Genomic DNA, 17,393 nt, shown 5'->3' with positions numbered 1-17,393 from the left:
CTGTCATTCCAACTTTAAAAAATCGCTTTTTGTACAATAAAACGTAAAATAAACAGCAGGAAATGTTTAACTAATGCTTATTATTTTAGTATATCACTCAAAACGAACCTAAAATGCATTTTGTTAATGAAAACAGAAAAGTGCTTTGCACTTACGAGAGGCGTCAAGGATACACAGAAAAATTAATACATATGTACTGTTTTAATACTGTAATGTATTAAGTAATTACAAAAGCATAACTGTAAAACGACACCTTTTTGAAAAAATCAGTCATTTGTGTTTGCTTCTTGCTTTGGAAGCATTTTCTCTTGATCCGAGATTGTCTTTTTCGTAGCATAAGTTTCTCGGCCAACTCCGCGTCGTCTTGTTCTTCCAAATTTTATTTTCTTTGCTTTACGCTTGTACAAAAAAAAAAAAAGAAGAAAATCCTTTGTGTGGCAGGCGCGGATAATCCACTCCGCGGATAACCCGCCCGCGGATAATCGGGAGTCTACTGTATTAGAAATATAGCTATCCAACTGCCCGACTACAAGTGACATGATAACAAGAAAATGTAGAAAAAGCCAAGATAGATAAAATTTGGTGCAAAATTAAACATCTAATATACAGATAAAATGTAGAAATTTGGTTGATCAGTCAACTGATCAACTAATTAAATCCGTCAACTAGCTGACCGTCTGTCGGTTTGTATTTATGGATGCATTCATTCAAAAACGTCTTGACTTAAATAAATGAAATTTGGTATCTGATATTTAAGTATCTGATAAGTAGAAAGGCGTCAAAAATGCATATTTAACTTTGGTGGCATATGAGTATACCTGTGTATTAACCACGTGCCAGTGATTAGTTTCCAGAAAAGAAACCGCCAAAGATCGCTCACTATAATCAGTAAAAACGCCTGATTCACGTCAAAGATCGATATTTCGTAATTATTTCTCGACCATGCCATGTGATTAATATACATGCATCGATTTTCTTTTTTATGCTACGAAGCACACATTTCTCATGTGGAGAACTCAGAAAATGAAAACGTAAATACATGTGACTTCCATGGCCTTTCCCAATATTTCCAATTTTATTTTTAGGGGGAGGGGATAACATCTTTATTAGAGTGTATGTGAGAAAATTTTGCGAAAGTCTTTCCTCTGGTTTTCGATGGGCTCATCAACATCTTTTTATCATTACCGCTTTCTAACAAACAAGGTCGACGGACTTCGTTAAAATAAAAAACTCGATATCATTAGTGATTCATCATAAGAATGGAAAAGAGAAAACTCCTTTATCGGAACATTGATTCTAAATCGCAAATGTCATTTTCTGCGAGCTGCGAGTGTTACGAGCGGCGACTTTTGGCTGGATTCCAATGCAACTCGCTTCTGCGTTCCATTCGTTACATGAAAATCTTTTCAGGAAACCTTGCCAAGACCGCTTCTAAACTGCCTGTCGTAGGTGCTCCCTGCACGGATTATTGTTGTTCTTCAGAATGTTTAAGTGATTCTTGAAGGCAGAAAGGAAAGGAGTGTAATTCCATTGAAAGAGAAAGATTCGAAGACGTTTCTGCCATTACTAGTGGAATCTGAATAACGAAAAGAACGTATAATCTCGTTTCTAAACTTTTGTAGTATGGTCTATTTAACGATGTTTTATTTTTTTGCAATTCTTTGATTGGAAGTATAAGAGTTCTATAAATCGAATAATTAAAACATAAGTGAAAGAATAAATAAATTGTTAAGATAATTTATTTTGAATTATTATTATTATTATTATTATTGGATCAAAGATGCATCCCTTGAAGGTATGTTTAACTCAAGATAAGAGAACATTCATTCCGTTTTTCAGATGCTTATAATTATTTAACTCAAATTGTTATAACTGATTTTTACTTCTTTGTATACTGAGTTATACTCTGAATTATTATTATTATTACTGGATCAAAGAAGTATCCTTTTTGTGGTATGTTTAACTCAAGATAAGAGAACATATTTTGAACTATTATTATTATTATTCCTGGATTAAAAAGGCATCCCTTAATGATACATTTAATTCAAGATAAAAGATTCCAAATTATTGAATTATTTATATTTTGAATTATTATTTTTATTACCGAATCAACGATGTATGTCTTGATGGTATGTATGTTTAATTCAAGATAAGGGAATGCTATTTTAAGTTTTTTAATTGATTATGATTATTAAATCAAGTTTCGTTGTAACTGATCTTCCCTTCCTCGTATACGGAGTTATTCAAAAAGAAAAGATTGAAATTATCCAAGAATTTGGCAATGAAGTATTGATGAAATTAAATGTTTCCCAAAAGAAAGAAGCAGAAATTTATTTTGAACTTCGGAATAAGACCTCTATGGATTCTCAGCCAATGCGAGCCTCGGATCACCTCTTTGCTCTCCCTATTTTCCAAAATCAGATTCTTTTAATGTTTTTAACTTTAATATTATATAAGCAGTTTTAAGTAGTAATTTTCTATAAATTGAAATAAAAATATTTAATTATATGTCACAATCAAGACATATGATTTCAATACTTCGCCCATAAAAAAATCAAAATCCATATTGAAAAGTAATTTTGAATAAAGTACTAAATTTTTTTAATACAATCAAATTTTATTAAATAATACGTCCGGACACGTTTTAAGTCATTAAGCAACGTATCTAATGAATTATAAAATATTATTATAAGAAAGTTTTAAACCAATGCAATATAAAAAATATCGCTTTTAAAATTTCGTTGTCTCTTTTGTTACGCGTTTGAGTTATCGCAGTCCAAATGATGGATTGGACAGAAAATCTGACGCATATCTACAATTTTGATGTATGGATTGTCTACTAGTTCCATTTGTTTGACTCATTGCATTTTCAAGTTAATTATGTACACAGGTAGTTTAGGATTGGTTTAATAAATAGACAAAGCTGGTATTTGCTTAGAGGCTCACAACTTCGGGATCGGCCGTCAATCACAGGTTTTTTTTCTGGCTGTATTTTCAGGGAAATTTGATTTACAAGGCACGACCAGTTAAACTTCTTCAAATAAAATCAAGAATTTCTTAAATTTTGCAAAATTATTCCAACAACATTCGTAACTAATTTTATTTGGAGAATTTTGATCTACTTTTATTGTAGAAATTTTTATAACAAGCATATTTGCTATCAGTATGTTTCATTTATAAAAAGTGGATGAGAAAATCTTTCTGCTGCAGAAAGCCCCGTTCAGAATCAGGAATAATCTGGTAAATCGAAGAGTTATTTCAAATTCGAATATTATGTCAAGAATCTGAATTATATAAGAATAATAGTGTATTATGGGGCTCTTGAAATTGTACCTACCGCTTTATTGGTGACCTCGGACGATGAACCTTCAACCTTCGCACAGCTGTTGTGGCGCCATTTACCAGCAACCAAAGTCGTCAGACTCACTTGACACAGGAAAATCAAAGTCGTCAGACTCACTTGACGCAGCAACCACTCTCACACACACACTCGCTACTCAAATAGGTACCGGCCCATTAAGACAACAGCTAATAACTCAATACATCACCCCTCAACAACCATATCGTTCGTCTCACCTCCGACTCGCTGGAGGGAGAGTACTGTGGTGAATAGCATATAAGCTAGTTAACAGCTCTTCTACCCGACTAAGTGTTTTAGTATAATGGTTTAGTTACTGGACTGCTAACCACAAGGTCCCAGGTTCTATCCTCACTTATCGCATACCGCTTCAAGATGTATTCCAAATGGTTTCCTTATGGCCAATAATAACTACGACATCTTAGCCCTAAAATGCGTGATTTTAATTTATTTTAAAGTGTTTTGAATAGCCGTAATAATGTGATTATGTGTGTGTACATAGAATTAAAGAAAAGCATTTTAAAAAATTTTAATTATTTTTTTGTGAAATTAACAAAAAAATTAAAATGTGCCAAAGGGCTATATTATGAATGAAACAATATCCCTATGACACAAATCGCATTATAATAATTCTATAATAAAAACTCCCTTTTTACCAATATATATTTTTTATAATGCAAAAAAAAAAAAAAAAAAAAAAAATTCAGATATTTTGATAGTATTTTTTATGGTAGAATAATTCATACAACGGCAATCATATATATATATATATATACTACAAATGTTTATCAAGAAACATTTAAAAAAGATTTCCAAAAACTCATTGTTACCCTTTGGAACTGTCATGTGAAGCTTATGATGATGATGATGATGTGTCTGTGTTACCACGGAAAGTGGGTGCGGTAGCTTCTGAGGGTCAAAACCCCTGAACACCCCAGGGCAGAAGTCTGACTTCTAGCTCATATGAAGATGAAACTCACACATTCGCTTGCACAACCCCTTTTTACAGGGGGGCACATTCACACACCTTACAGATAGAACACAGATGAAGAACAACCATGCCCGAACCGAGATTCGAACCCGGGACGCAAAAATCACTGAGAAGATTCGCTACCCCAATGCAAGGACGCCGGCCATGTGAAGCTTATAAATGGAAATAAAAGATTGTAGCCAAATGGATACACGATGCATTGTAGGGTTAAGTTGACCATCTTCCTGCGCATACCACGGAAATACGCCTGCAGGTGAATTATTAATTACAAGGTCTATCCTTCTGGGAAAAAAACGGACATCATATGTAGGTTATAGCTCCTACTTTCCCGTAAAAGAAATTTTTCAATTCTAATCACTACTCTTATTTGGATTTTCATTTTTCAATTTTCGTTTTGCTAGAGGAACTTCTTTTTTTTTGGCTAAAATTCGCGGGCAAATGTGCTAGTTGTTTCCTAAATTACTGTTATGGTTTGTAAAAGCCAACTATAACGACGCTTATTTTATTAAAATACATTTCAATTGCAGTCTTATTTATTCTTACTGATGCCAATTAATGTAATGATGTATCAAATCTTAACTTGCTTGATGAAATTTTCTTCAAAATTCTATCCGAACCAATACTATCCTTTATGTATAGATTGCTACAGGTTTTGTATTATTACAACATAGAAATTTCATTTTTTTCTGCTTTATTAATCTTTTAGTCTTCTAATTATCCCATTGATAGCTTTATTATTCTTTATTGTAGAATTGCATCATGCATAATTGGTATTTTATAATAATTTGAAAAGAAGGAAAATATCTTTTTATTTCAAAATCAGAATACTCATTTTAACCAGGGTGAATGGTTCCTTAAAACTTTATCGTATATTCTCTAATAAACTCGTCACGTCAGAGAGAGCCTTGAATGGCATTGGCGTACAATAGTTACGAAATATTACCTTTTGCCGTGAATTTAATATCTTTACAGAAACTATCATGTCATCCTTGGCGAGTTATTTGGCGATTAAACTCTAGCATGTGGTTAATGGTATTCGAAAATCTAATTTGGGCTTTAGACATGTGTTTCTGATTTGATTGAAACAAAGATTTGATAAAATTTGCACTTGAAGTCACAAAATCCAAATTTCATATATTTAAATAATTTTGTTTTTGAGTTATTGCCTTTAAATGCTTCTGAAAGTGTATTCCTACAGACAGTCAACCCGTTGCTGAGTTTTGCTCAAACTTCGACAGATGTTTACATTATAGATATTAAATTTGCGTACCGAATCTTATCTATCTAGCTGTCTTTTTGTAATTATCGTGTTAATTTATATTCGAACTGATGGAATTCCTCTGAATAGATTTTACTTAAAATTTGATAGAAATCTACACATTTGAAGTAAAGTTCGTATCCAAATTTCAACCTTCTAGCTCAAAGCGTTTTTTTAGTTACATTTGTCACACGTTTTCCAAAAATGTAATTTTTGTAAACGTAGAGATTCTTTAAAATCTCTTGTTCGAATTTTTCTGGGGGCTTCGGTGGCTTGGCGGTAAGGTCTTGTCTTCGGAACCGGAGGGCTTCAGGTTCGTGACCCGATTCCACCGAAGAACCGTCGTGTAAGGGGGTCTGTTGCACGTTAAATACGTCATGACCAAACGTCCTCCCGCTGGTGTGGTGTGGTGTGGAGAGAAGGGTGCCAGCTCAGGTGTCGTCCTCGTCATCTGACCGTGGTTCAAAATGACGAGGGACGTCCCCAAATAGCCCCAGTGTTGCTTCAAACGGGACGTTAATATAACCAAATATTTATATTAACCAAATATTATTAATATTAACCAAATATATTTTTCTGGTGATTATTGTACTTCTTTTATAATACGTATACGAGAAAGTAGAAAATTTGATTCAAGATTTTATGCTGTCGGAATTAAGAAGGTAACGTCATCTAATAAAAAACAGTTCTTACCTTTCTGGGTCAATTTTGTTTCTTAGTTTCTGTGCATACTCTTCCGTGATAATGTCTTCTACACGCTTGGAGCAGCACTTGGGATCGCACAGATATTCCCAGGCTTCTAGGTAAGCGTGCTTCGTGGCTTCGGCCACCAGGTGGATGTAGTCTGGAGAGTTGTGTCCAAGGGCTATAATGCAAAAGATATAATAAGTGAGGCTGGTTGCAATGCAATATTATAAACAGAGATGCTCAAACACTCTCAATCCTTTACATTAGTTATCGAAGCCTTCCGCTTTGAAGAAACCTGAGGGTTATTTTGGGATAAATCTTAGTAATTTTGAATAGTGGATATACCATCCCAATTAGCATCGAATATTGCCACGATATTTCTATGACGATGTTCGATATTCTGAATGCTATACAGTATCATAAAGGTATCGTACAGCCTAATATGTAATTAAAATAATTCGGCGTTCGAAACTTCTTATGTGAAGACATATGACTCTAGTCGACGGATTTAACTTAAATGAAATGCCGCTTTATAATTCTGTATCTGTAACTATGTCAGTTAGTGAACGATTGGCTGAGTTTTGGACAAAGCCCACATACACGGCTATTTTTGGTGGAATTAGATTTCGAAGATTAGAATACATTAACAACAGGCTACCGTTATGGGTACAGGGCTTTCAATTCAGTTCTGCATTAGACAAAGAAAAACGTTATAATTTGGAAGAAATGTGAAATTCTGCACCAATGGAGCTCTAATAATCTCACATAATGAGCAGGGAATGGATATCTATATTTTTTTTTGAATTTACTGAACATCTTATTTCGGAAAAAGCAGGAGTGTCACAACACAACGTAATATAATGGAATGTTACGAGATCGGAACAGTTACGTTTATCATGTGATTCTGATGGCACTTGAATTGACTCCCATTTCTTTGTTTTATTCAAAGAATGATTTGAAATTTTTTTAGTTTATTTTAATAATTTAAATAATATATAGAATTCATAGATAAATAAAAAAAATTCTTTTTAGATAGATACCTAATTAAAAACTATTATTTAGTATTTTGAATGATAAAAATTAGTTTGTTAGTTAAGGATAAAAAATTTTGCTAAAAGCATATCATTCTAATCAATTGTGCTGTTATATTGATGAGCTGTTGGTTAAAATATAGGGTAATAATTATTTGCAAAGTACCTCATTTATGCTACTATTAAACATATTTATACAAAACGGCATGTGATTTGGAATCTACAGAGTGATTATAAACTTCACTCAAACAAATCAAATATAATTATGTGGTATGTATCAGAAAGCCGAGGTTTAGAAGTTGACTAATGGTGGAAAATATCTGCTTTTTGGAGAATGAGAGTCTCCCATAAGTTCTGTTTCTGGTACGATCTCAATGCATTTATAAATATTTTAGCAGAATGCTTTAATTTTGCTTAACATTCATCTTCGCATCCATTTTAAACATTAAGAAGGCAGTGGTTTAAAAACAGTACCTCATTTTTTTTTTATTTTCTCAAAACTATTGAATCTTTTCTTTGGATTTACATCCATTACAACACTTTACCTATCGTCACAGTTATTTTTAAAAAAACATTTTTTTTTTATATTATCAAAGTTTGTTTATTTTTGCTCTATACCGCTTTGTTCTTGTTATAATTAGTTTAATCGTTTAATTCAGTTTGCTTATGTTTGCTGAACCATTTCCTACACTCAGTATAATGCAAAAAGAGTCATACAATATTCCTTTTACCATTCGCTTGTGCCATCGTGAGAAATATTAACCCCTTAGCCGTCATGTCCGAGTGTCGTAAAGTATCAAATTATTGCTTCTTAATCATTTAGTCTAAAATTAAATCATTCAAAGATGCTATAATTTGATATAAAAATTACACATAATTTTAAAACTCAGTATGTTCATTGAATTCTTAATAGAATCAATGAACATTCAGGGACAAAAGTTATCATCCAACTAGCTAGAAAACAAAACAATTAAGAGTTGTCTAGTATGTCTAGTATTCTAGTATGATATAAATCTGAATACCTTTGAGATCGTATGCCTTAAGGATGTTGAAAGCGACCAGAGCTACGATTCCCATAGTGTTGGGCTTCATTTCCCAGATTGTAACACCGTTGAAGTCGACACTAAGAGGCTCGTACGGGGAAGGGTTTGGAGGATTGAGCACGTGTTCCTTCATGTCTTCGGCAGTCAGGGCTCCACCGGCCTCTTGAACCGCTGCGGCGATGTTCTGCGCTGTAGTTCCACCATAGAATGATTCCACGCCAGCTTCTGCGACGTTCTATAGAAGAATATAGGCGATACGTTATTAAATAAAATGTATGAGAAATGTTTAAAGGAATCGTTGAATGTTTCCAATTAAAAATCAGCGGAGATGTGACATTCAATTTTGAAGTGGAAATGTTGTTGCTCTGATCTTTCAATGGAAATGAGATACCAATTTTATTCTTTCTCTAACAGACCATTTTGTAATTGTTGGTGGATTCAATAAATGGAAAAATGAAATAAGATTAATTTTTAATTATTAAATTATTTTTAGTGTAATTATTATTTTTTTGTAATCTTGCTAGTAAATAGTTCAATATTTACAAGCTTAAATGTGAGGGGCACATACACGAATCGATGGTAAGCATAATATTGACATGCAATTCGGTTAACTCCGCCTAATATCTAATGCTCTTCTTGGAGTTCAGTTTGACTCAGACGTGGTGTCGATGCGACTCATATGCTGAAAATCTTAATCATGATTCACATGCACAAGGTCTGTGGGGAAAGGATCCAAGAATTCGCTTATCTTCTTACAAAGGTGAGATCTGATTTACAACTAAATGAATTGGCTAAACATTCCTATTCCTAAATAACTGGAAATTTCTGATTTTTCTCCAAAAGAAATGTTATGTTTAATTAAGAACAGGCTTATAAATTATAATATAAATTTATATAATAATTAGCAAATGGTTGAAATAACCAAATAGAAGCATCTCTCTCTTTTAATGCCCATAAGAATAAATAAGAGAAAACTTACGATAGGCACTATAAAATTGAGATTTTTACGGGACCAGTAACAACAAGATGACCTGGTTGGATTGGAAGTTTTGGCTTAAAATCCTGAAATAGAGTACGTCGTGCCAGAATTATTTATCAAAATTTATTCTACAAACGAGAAAACTAAATAATCATCGCAGATACTTAATAATCAGGCATTTTTTACAAGGTGAGGGTTAAAGAAAAATGGTAGAGTCATCGATGATTCTATAAAAACCACATATATTATATTATTCATCAAAAATTTAGTTGACATTCAGAAAAACTAATAACTGCATATTTCATTATATTATTGTAAAATAGAATGAAAGAAAGAAAATGTAATAATATATTACGAATTTGGAGGATATCACAAATAGTTACAAAGTTAGATTTTCGTCTACTGTTGTTAATTACCCCCATTTTAAATTAAGGATGAAAATCCTTAGTTCAAACTTAATTTAGTTGTTATCGTGTGAAATGTTTTTTGCAATCATTATAGATATAAAAGATGAATTGTAATTAACAAAAAAGTACAAGTATTAGCAATAACCACCAATACAAATATTAGCAAACTTTGATAATAAGGTAAAATGTTTTAAGATTAAAATGATCATTTTTACTAGATTTTTATTATTTTTATCATTTATTTTGCACCATTTGTTCCCTAGTGTCTTAAAACATTTAACATGAAAATTTGACGATATTACCCCTTAATTATATTTAACTCTTTTAGTTGAGAAATTATTTAAACACTTATTAGATGCCATCCTTTATTTTGGACAACTTGCTTTTCCCATCCGTATACAAATGGAAATTACGCAAGAAAAATTTTGTTTCCGTGTGATCTTTATCTCCTACGTGAATTGTTATTTAAATACAGATTTAAATATCAAAGATTCTGTAATTCTATATTCGTGTTTTGACACATTATTAAAAAAAATGATAAGATAAGTAATAAGATATCCTCGAAACAGTAGATTTCCCTTACTCTGAGGACTTTGGCGAGTTTTGGCGCGTAGATGATGTCCCCAGGCGCAGGCGCTTTGCCTTCGATGAGGAGGTCATTGGCATTCTTGGAGGGGCGGAAAACTTCCTGGCAGGTCTCCCACATGGTGGCGTGTTTGAAGGGGATAGGGACCCCTTCCTCCGCCAGGCGAATAGCAGGACCAAAGATGTCCTTCATAGTCAGCTGAAAAAAGAAATGTGAACATTTGATAATGGAATTCCATAAAAATTCAATGCGAACAGTTTATTTTCGAATATTTTGGAAAGGTATAACGCTATCTTACACCTCCGGGACCTATTACTAAGAGGTTATTTCATCCATTTAATAGGCGGACTTAAAAAGGCAGGAAATTAAAACTTGAGCCTACACTTTCAGAAAATCATATGGGCTTATTTTGTGTATAGCAATGATTCGAAGGGAATGTTAACAGAAAAAAAAAATATTTTTGAATCATTTGTATATTTTTATATTATATTCCATATTTTTATACCCTTATTCTACAAATTTATTTCATTTCCTGATTAAATGACACACTCAATGCGAATTGTTGGTTCAAACCAAAGGAATATTTTATCATGTTATGTAGCTTTGGTCTAGACCTTCGAAGCAGCTCTAAATTTTTCTTATTTATGAATATGATTTAAACTGTGAATATTTATTTGTACTTTGATAAGATTTCAGGATGGTTGTGCTTCTAGACGGGGTAAGCAAAGAGAAGCTTTGATACCTTTCCAGATCCGAATTCCTCGATGACTTTCACCATTCCTGCGATTGTGCCAGGGACGGATACCCACAGGCCATGGTTGAAGCAATCCCTGTCCATCGGATCCTTGATTCCGGCAGTCCGGATCTTGTCCATCGTCGCATTCTTCCCCGTCCGGCCGCTGAAGAACGAAACAGAGAAACAATCAACGGTTGCGCAACAGCAGGATGCTAGTAACGTCTTAAAAACATGAAGGAAATATTCTTTTAGTAATAATTTAGCAGAATCAATGAGAAAGCATTATCAGTACGACTAGATAAGGTATAAAAATTGTTTTATTAAAAAATTGTAACTTGCTGAAAAAAAGCCATTATTTTATATTAAAGAAATAAAAAAAGGGTCCTTTTTATTAAAAAAAATTAATGTATTAAGGATATATATTTACTCTCTATTATGCTGCAATATCGAATTTTTTGTAAGAATAGATAATATTGTATCCGCCCGATACTTTGTACTAGATGCGGAAAAAGTATCAGGTACAAAGAACTCATACTGATTATGAGTATCAGGTATTCGGTATCAGTTTTTTGGACTCGATTGACGATCTCTTTGTTCTTTTGTTTTCAATTGGGTGATTCAAAATGTAGGTCTATATATTTGTTACAGAACTGTTCTGCTTCCGCGATTTAATCAGCATGTATGATATTTTCTCCCTCTCTCTTTCTCTCTCTCTCTCACTCATATATATATATATATATATATATATATATATATATATATATATATATATATATATATATATATATATATATATATATATATATATATATATATATATATATATATATATATATATATATATATATAATTCCCAGTTCCATGCAACAATGTAGATATCATTGTAGAATTCCCGCTTATTCCTACACTAACTATATCAAGCCCTTCCTTCCCTCTTCTCATCCATTCGTCAATCACTGTCAAAACAAAGATCACAGGCCTCTCGTCATCCATAGCTCTTTCGAAGAAGCGAAATGATAGTTTGGACACATATTCGTTTCTGTATCAGCTACCAATTTCGACACATGTGCTAAAACCGTTACTCATCGCGTGCCCTGTTTCATTTCGACGGTAAAAGAATCGGTTATTAATATTTCCAGGTATAAGACTATCAAATAAAGTCGAATATCAGTATCAAGGTGTACCTGATATAGATAAACCATTATCAACCTACCCCTAATTATTTATGATTATTATATATCAGATGTAAAGTACATGCTACTGTATCCTTTATTGAAATATAGTTAACTCGGATTGATCACGGTTGATCGAATTCTGAAAATATTCCTCAAATTGATGATCGGACAAGCACGCTAATCAATAGAAATATACATTAAAAATATTGAATGAAAATTGGAGACCAAAACATATAATTCTGATTTAATAAACAGTTGGTTTCTGAATTGCGAGCCTTTCACACACACATACATGCTAAAAAAGAGCCCTATTATTTTTGTTGTTAAATCACCTCTTTTAAGTAGTAATTGAAGTAATTTTAATGATACTGAGGTTAATGACCACAGATAATCTACCCGTAGATAACTAAAAGTATATTGTGCATTTATTAATTTGTCAAATAACTTTATTTTTGTTAATTTTATCTTCATTTTTTATTCATTTGTAGAAATGATCAAATATGAGCAAATAAAAATTCAAACAGACATATAGTGAAAAGCGAAACTTTTGGATGATCTAGGAAACTCAAAGATAAGTAAAAAAAAAAAAAAAAGATTAATGGGATGGCCAACAGTGGATAACATATTAAAATAAATTTAACAGAATATCATTTTGACCCACAATATAAATTGTACCAGCATAATGTATTGTATGTTCATTCGAGTGCTTTGATATTTAACCTTTCACTACTGATCTGGCCCAACCAACTATTGGATATTCTACCCTGGTGGGTCGGTTTCCGTTTCGAAGAGGTGCAGGATGTAAAGCGAGGACATTTTTGGAAATAACTAAATTTACATCCTGCACCTTCCTTTTGAAATGGAAACCGGTCTGCCAGGATAGAATTTGCGTGGGAGATTGGGCTGGGTCAATAGTGGAAAGGTTAAATTAATCGCCCTTAACATTACTAATATAAACTTTTTTGCTAGGTGGAATAACTGGAAAGCTACAAAGGAGAGTGGAAAAAACTTATCTCAGAGCAAAGGGGGAAATAAAGTAGTTTAGAAAACAATAAACAACTACTCTGACTTGCCAAAAGGTACACGGATGAATCTGTATAACCGGACGTCGCAACAACACAAGCAGCAACTAAAGTTGAATCCTAAGGACGATCACCGGCCAAGAAGCAATCCCTTCCGTAGGAGGTATGTTCCGTCATCGATGGGTAGTAGCTGACCCCACACCATTTCAATACTCATAAAGCAAGAACCAATTGCCATACCGGAAGTGTCTCATGCACATATTTGAGGTGCCCCCTATGGGAGAAGTGACGTTTCCTATCATCTATTCCTTTGTGATTGTGTTACTACGTTTTCTACATCACTTTAACAATTTATATTTTGAATCATAAATCACCCAGTGTAAGGCCCCAAAACTTATTAATTTTACATTAAGGGAAATAGCATAATTTTCCTTAAAAATAATTAATTTCACACCATTCCTTCAATCTATTTCCTTAATATTTTCAGTTGTCGCCTGACACAGCATATGGTTATGCATGTTATTTTTTGCATGATATTTGTAGAATGCAGTAAACAATTATATGATGGAAATTTAATACCTGCCATTTACGGACATCACTTTCTTATCCTTTTTCCTGTAGAAGGTGCAATGGCAGTCCCCACCTATGCCGCAGGACAAGGGCTCGATGACCGTGACAGCGGCCATGGTCGCCACCGCGGCGTCGGCGGCATTACCTCCGCGCTTCAGGATATCTAGGAAAGAAATGAAGACATATTGTGGATGAAACTGACAAATCAAAATGTCGAGTGCCCTTAATAATGAACAAAATGGTCAAAAAATTGCACATTATAATCTAACTTTCTACTAAAAAATTCGAAATGTACATTTTTATTATACCATTATTAAAAGTGTTTTTTTTAGAAATGTCATCAAATTTACACACCCAAATAGAATTCAATGCTATGAATTTTTATTTAGAATAATTATATTAGTGACCTTAGACTGAGATTATTTTAAGATGGGAGGGAGGAGGTGGTTTACTTGTGGTTTAGATGAAGTTGTAATGCTTTTTGGACAGAAAGAGGGATCAGATTGAGAAAAGTGAACATGGTGGATAAAGTTAAGCTGAACACATGTTAGAGAGGCTTGAGAGGAAATTACCATTCAGTGTACCAATCTTTACCTTCAGCGAAGATGATTTGTTACGTAATATTGGCAAATTTTCATGATTGGCTAAATATGTGAAGGCTCTCTTGGGATTTTCTGAATCTAATTGTGAATTGATTTTACAAGGCGATTACAAATGGATATCTCAACTTTTCAGGTCTGTTAAAAGAAAACACTCACACAAAAAAAGTACAGCATTATTGTTCTTCGGAAATAAAAAATTACAATTAAATGTTTAAATTCCAAATAAATATTAAAAAGACATATTTTTCTTTTTCAAATTTTTCAAAGCGGAAAACTATTATGAAAACGGCCTAATGGCTTATTTTTCGAAAGGGACCAGCAAAAGATTTGTTAATTTTTGTGACATAAGTTTGAGGTATCTTGAGACAATCCAAATCTTTTACACCCCCACCTGAAATTTATGTCAAAATTGAATTAAAATTTTTAGAATATCTGGTTTCTTCTTTATAATTCTTCTAATAAACATTAAAAAATTTAAAAATGACTAATTATATTAATTTTATAATCTAACTTCTGAAGAATCTTACATCCACACTTTTCACTATAAATAGAATATGTCCATCCTAATTTTGTAGACAGAAAAAGGAAATTCCTCTCTTATTCCATCATGTTTATAATCTTTATTATTGTTTTGTCATTTGATTAAAAAATGGTTTTGGGTGTCCTTAATCCTTAGTCGATACAATAAATAATAGATATTCCATAGCGTTTTGAAGGATCGTTAACATTCAGAAATATTTATTTTTTCAGAATGAAAGAAGTATAAAATTGGCTAGATATCTGTAAACATTTCTAGTTCTAAGCATTCCATTTTGGGAAAAAAAAGCGAGAATATTTTCCCCGTAATTTTTTCTTATACTCTATGATAAAAGTGTTATTTCATCTTTCCTCCCAGTAAAAACTGTGGATAAAGAACAAGACTATTTACCCCGATTTCTCAAATTTTGATTTTCAAGGTCCCACACATTCACGTTTTGTGCTTCCTAGTATTGTATAAGAAAACGAGCATGGAGTTCGGACACATTTCTTTCGACAGATTAAAACAAAATCTGGCACAAAACTAACAATTTTAATAAAAAAGATCTCGTACCATATTTTATTTATCTAAGTTTAAATCATCGCATTTACATATAAACGAATGTACGACGAACAAATGGGCAGCCCATTGACGAATTTGTATCAAAATTTGATAAGAAATTGCACTTTAAATGTCAAAAACGATGCACCAAATTTTATCCACCTGTCTCTTTATTTTATAGTTATCGTGATTACTTGTATTCGGACTGACGGACAGATTTCCTCAGAATAGATTTCGCTCAAATTTTGATAGAAATTTATAAAGTTGATGTAAAGACCGCATATTATCCGTATAGCTCAAGACGTTTTTGAAGTGTTTTTGAATAGATTTTGCTCAAAATTTGACAGAAACCCAAAAATTCGGTGTCAAAAGCATATACCAAATCATCCGCTGAGTCCAATGCTTTTTGAGTTATCTTTGTCAAGACAGACAGACGGATGGATGGCAGATGGGCATAAGGTCAAAAATGTGTTATTCGAACTTTGGGACATCTAAAACGAGGAGATTCGTCAAAATCTCGAGTTCGAATTGTTGATGATTATAATACTTTCTGTACGCTTCATATATAAGAAATTAAAAATCTGCGCACTAATGCGCTCATAATCTTGCCTAGAATTCTGGATCTTTTGTTTTATCCAGGTGTGGCGGTGGCAATATCTTTATTAGGAGATATGGAAGATTGTTATGGGGGACAACTCTCACTGGCTTGTCCTTTTAATATTAAAAAAGATGTATTATTTTTACTGATAGCCTATCAATTGTTCTTTGATAAACCTCACTTGTTCAGCTGTATTTATGTTTTGGCCATATCGGTTATTTATCTTAGCATTTGGAATGATGATTAGTTTTATTAGGAATTGAATTCACTTTCTTCCTAAATATGAACAGAGATCCACTACCACTTTCTAGATATGATCTTAGAGTTTTTTTTTTTATTCCTATTCTTGTAAGACTTTCTGCCTTTTGTTTTTATGGCAATCTGGTGTTTTATTATTTGTTCCAAGATTATTTCTTTCTTCAGCCTCTTCTTTAAAGCTATTTGTTGGTAAAGAATGCCATAATTTGGTCTTGGGAATGCAAACACCAGACGTCGGTAGTTAAATAGACCATTGAATGTTTTTTTTCTTCTGTTTATGAAGGACTCTTCACATCATTCTGGTGAGCAGTCGCTCTGCCGTCGAGATGACGCCCGGAAGCAATTAGGTTTTATATGTAAATTTCATTTTCTCCATATCTTGAGTATTAGGTTTAAAGAAAAATAACACTAAAAGTGTAACTTTCAGATTTGATGCTATTATACTAATTTTCAAACGATGAATGCATCATGTTACAAAACGATATTTTAGGAGAAATCATGCCGTATATATTGAATTCTTAAATTACCTTAAAAAATGTGATTTACATCAAAAATAACCCGATTTCCGAAATCCGCAAAAATTTTGAAATATTTAAACTAGGCATATGTGTATGAATGTAGTTTAAAACAATGTAATTAGCGAAACAAAGTATAAATATAAAAGTAATTAAAAATTAATTCATTTTTCATTACATAATTTTACAAAACAATAAATGGGTTTTCAAAATGAATGACCTTGAAATGAAATCACAATTTAGGAGGTGTCAAATCTTGGTTTCAATCTGTCACAAAAGGCAGCAAAAATTGCAAAATCGTTTTTCTCCACTATACTATGAATCATGGAACTCTTTTTGCGAGGGACTCAGAAAATAAAAATGCGAGCATTAATGCCGTTCAAGCCTTCAAGGTCTTGTGCGAGGTTGTCAGGTTTTATGCGGGAGAGAAGAGTGTTAATATTGTAACGAAACTTATTCTGACTTGGCGCGGACTAAATGACTCGATGGTTGAATGCCG

The 17,393-nt window shown here is 32.7% G+C and overlaps 1 protein-coding gene across 2 annotated transcripts in view; it reads right to left on the bottom strand.

Annotated features, from left to right (window-relative positions):
• Nucleotides 1-17,393, bottom strand: part of LOC129989198 (glutathione hydrolase-like YwrD proenzyme) — a 62,477-nt gene that overhangs the window by 13,450 nt on the left and 31,634 nt on the right. For both annotated transcript variants that reach the window (XM_056097578.1, XM_056097577.1), the window contains exons 3-7: nucleotides 13,853-14,006; nucleotides 11,083-11,239; nucleotides 10,338-10,538; nucleotides 8,348-8,603; nucleotides 6,301-6,472 (exon numbers count right to left, since the gene is read on the bottom strand). In XM_056097578.1, coding sequence (XP_055953553.1) covers nucleotides 6,301-6,472; nucleotides 8,348-8,603; nucleotides 10,338-10,538; nucleotides 11,083-11,239; nucleotides 13,853-14,006 — 940 coding nt within the window. The remainder of the gene's footprint in view (nucleotides 1-6,300; nucleotides 6,473-8,347; nucleotides 8,604-10,337; nucleotides 10,539-11,082; nucleotides 11,240-13,852; nucleotides 14,007-17,393) is intronic.

This window comes from Argiope bruennichi, chromosome 10 (genome assembly GCF_947563725.1).
Source record: "Argiope bruennichi chromosome 10, qqArgBrue1.1, whole genome shotgun sequence".
NCBI classification, from domain to species: domain Eukaryota; kingdom Metazoa; phylum Arthropoda; class Arachnida; order Araneae; family Araneidae; genus Argiope; species Argiope bruennichi.
The sequence above is the reverse complement of the archived record's forward strand: the minus strand, read 5'-3'. Positions and strand labels throughout refer to the sequence as shown.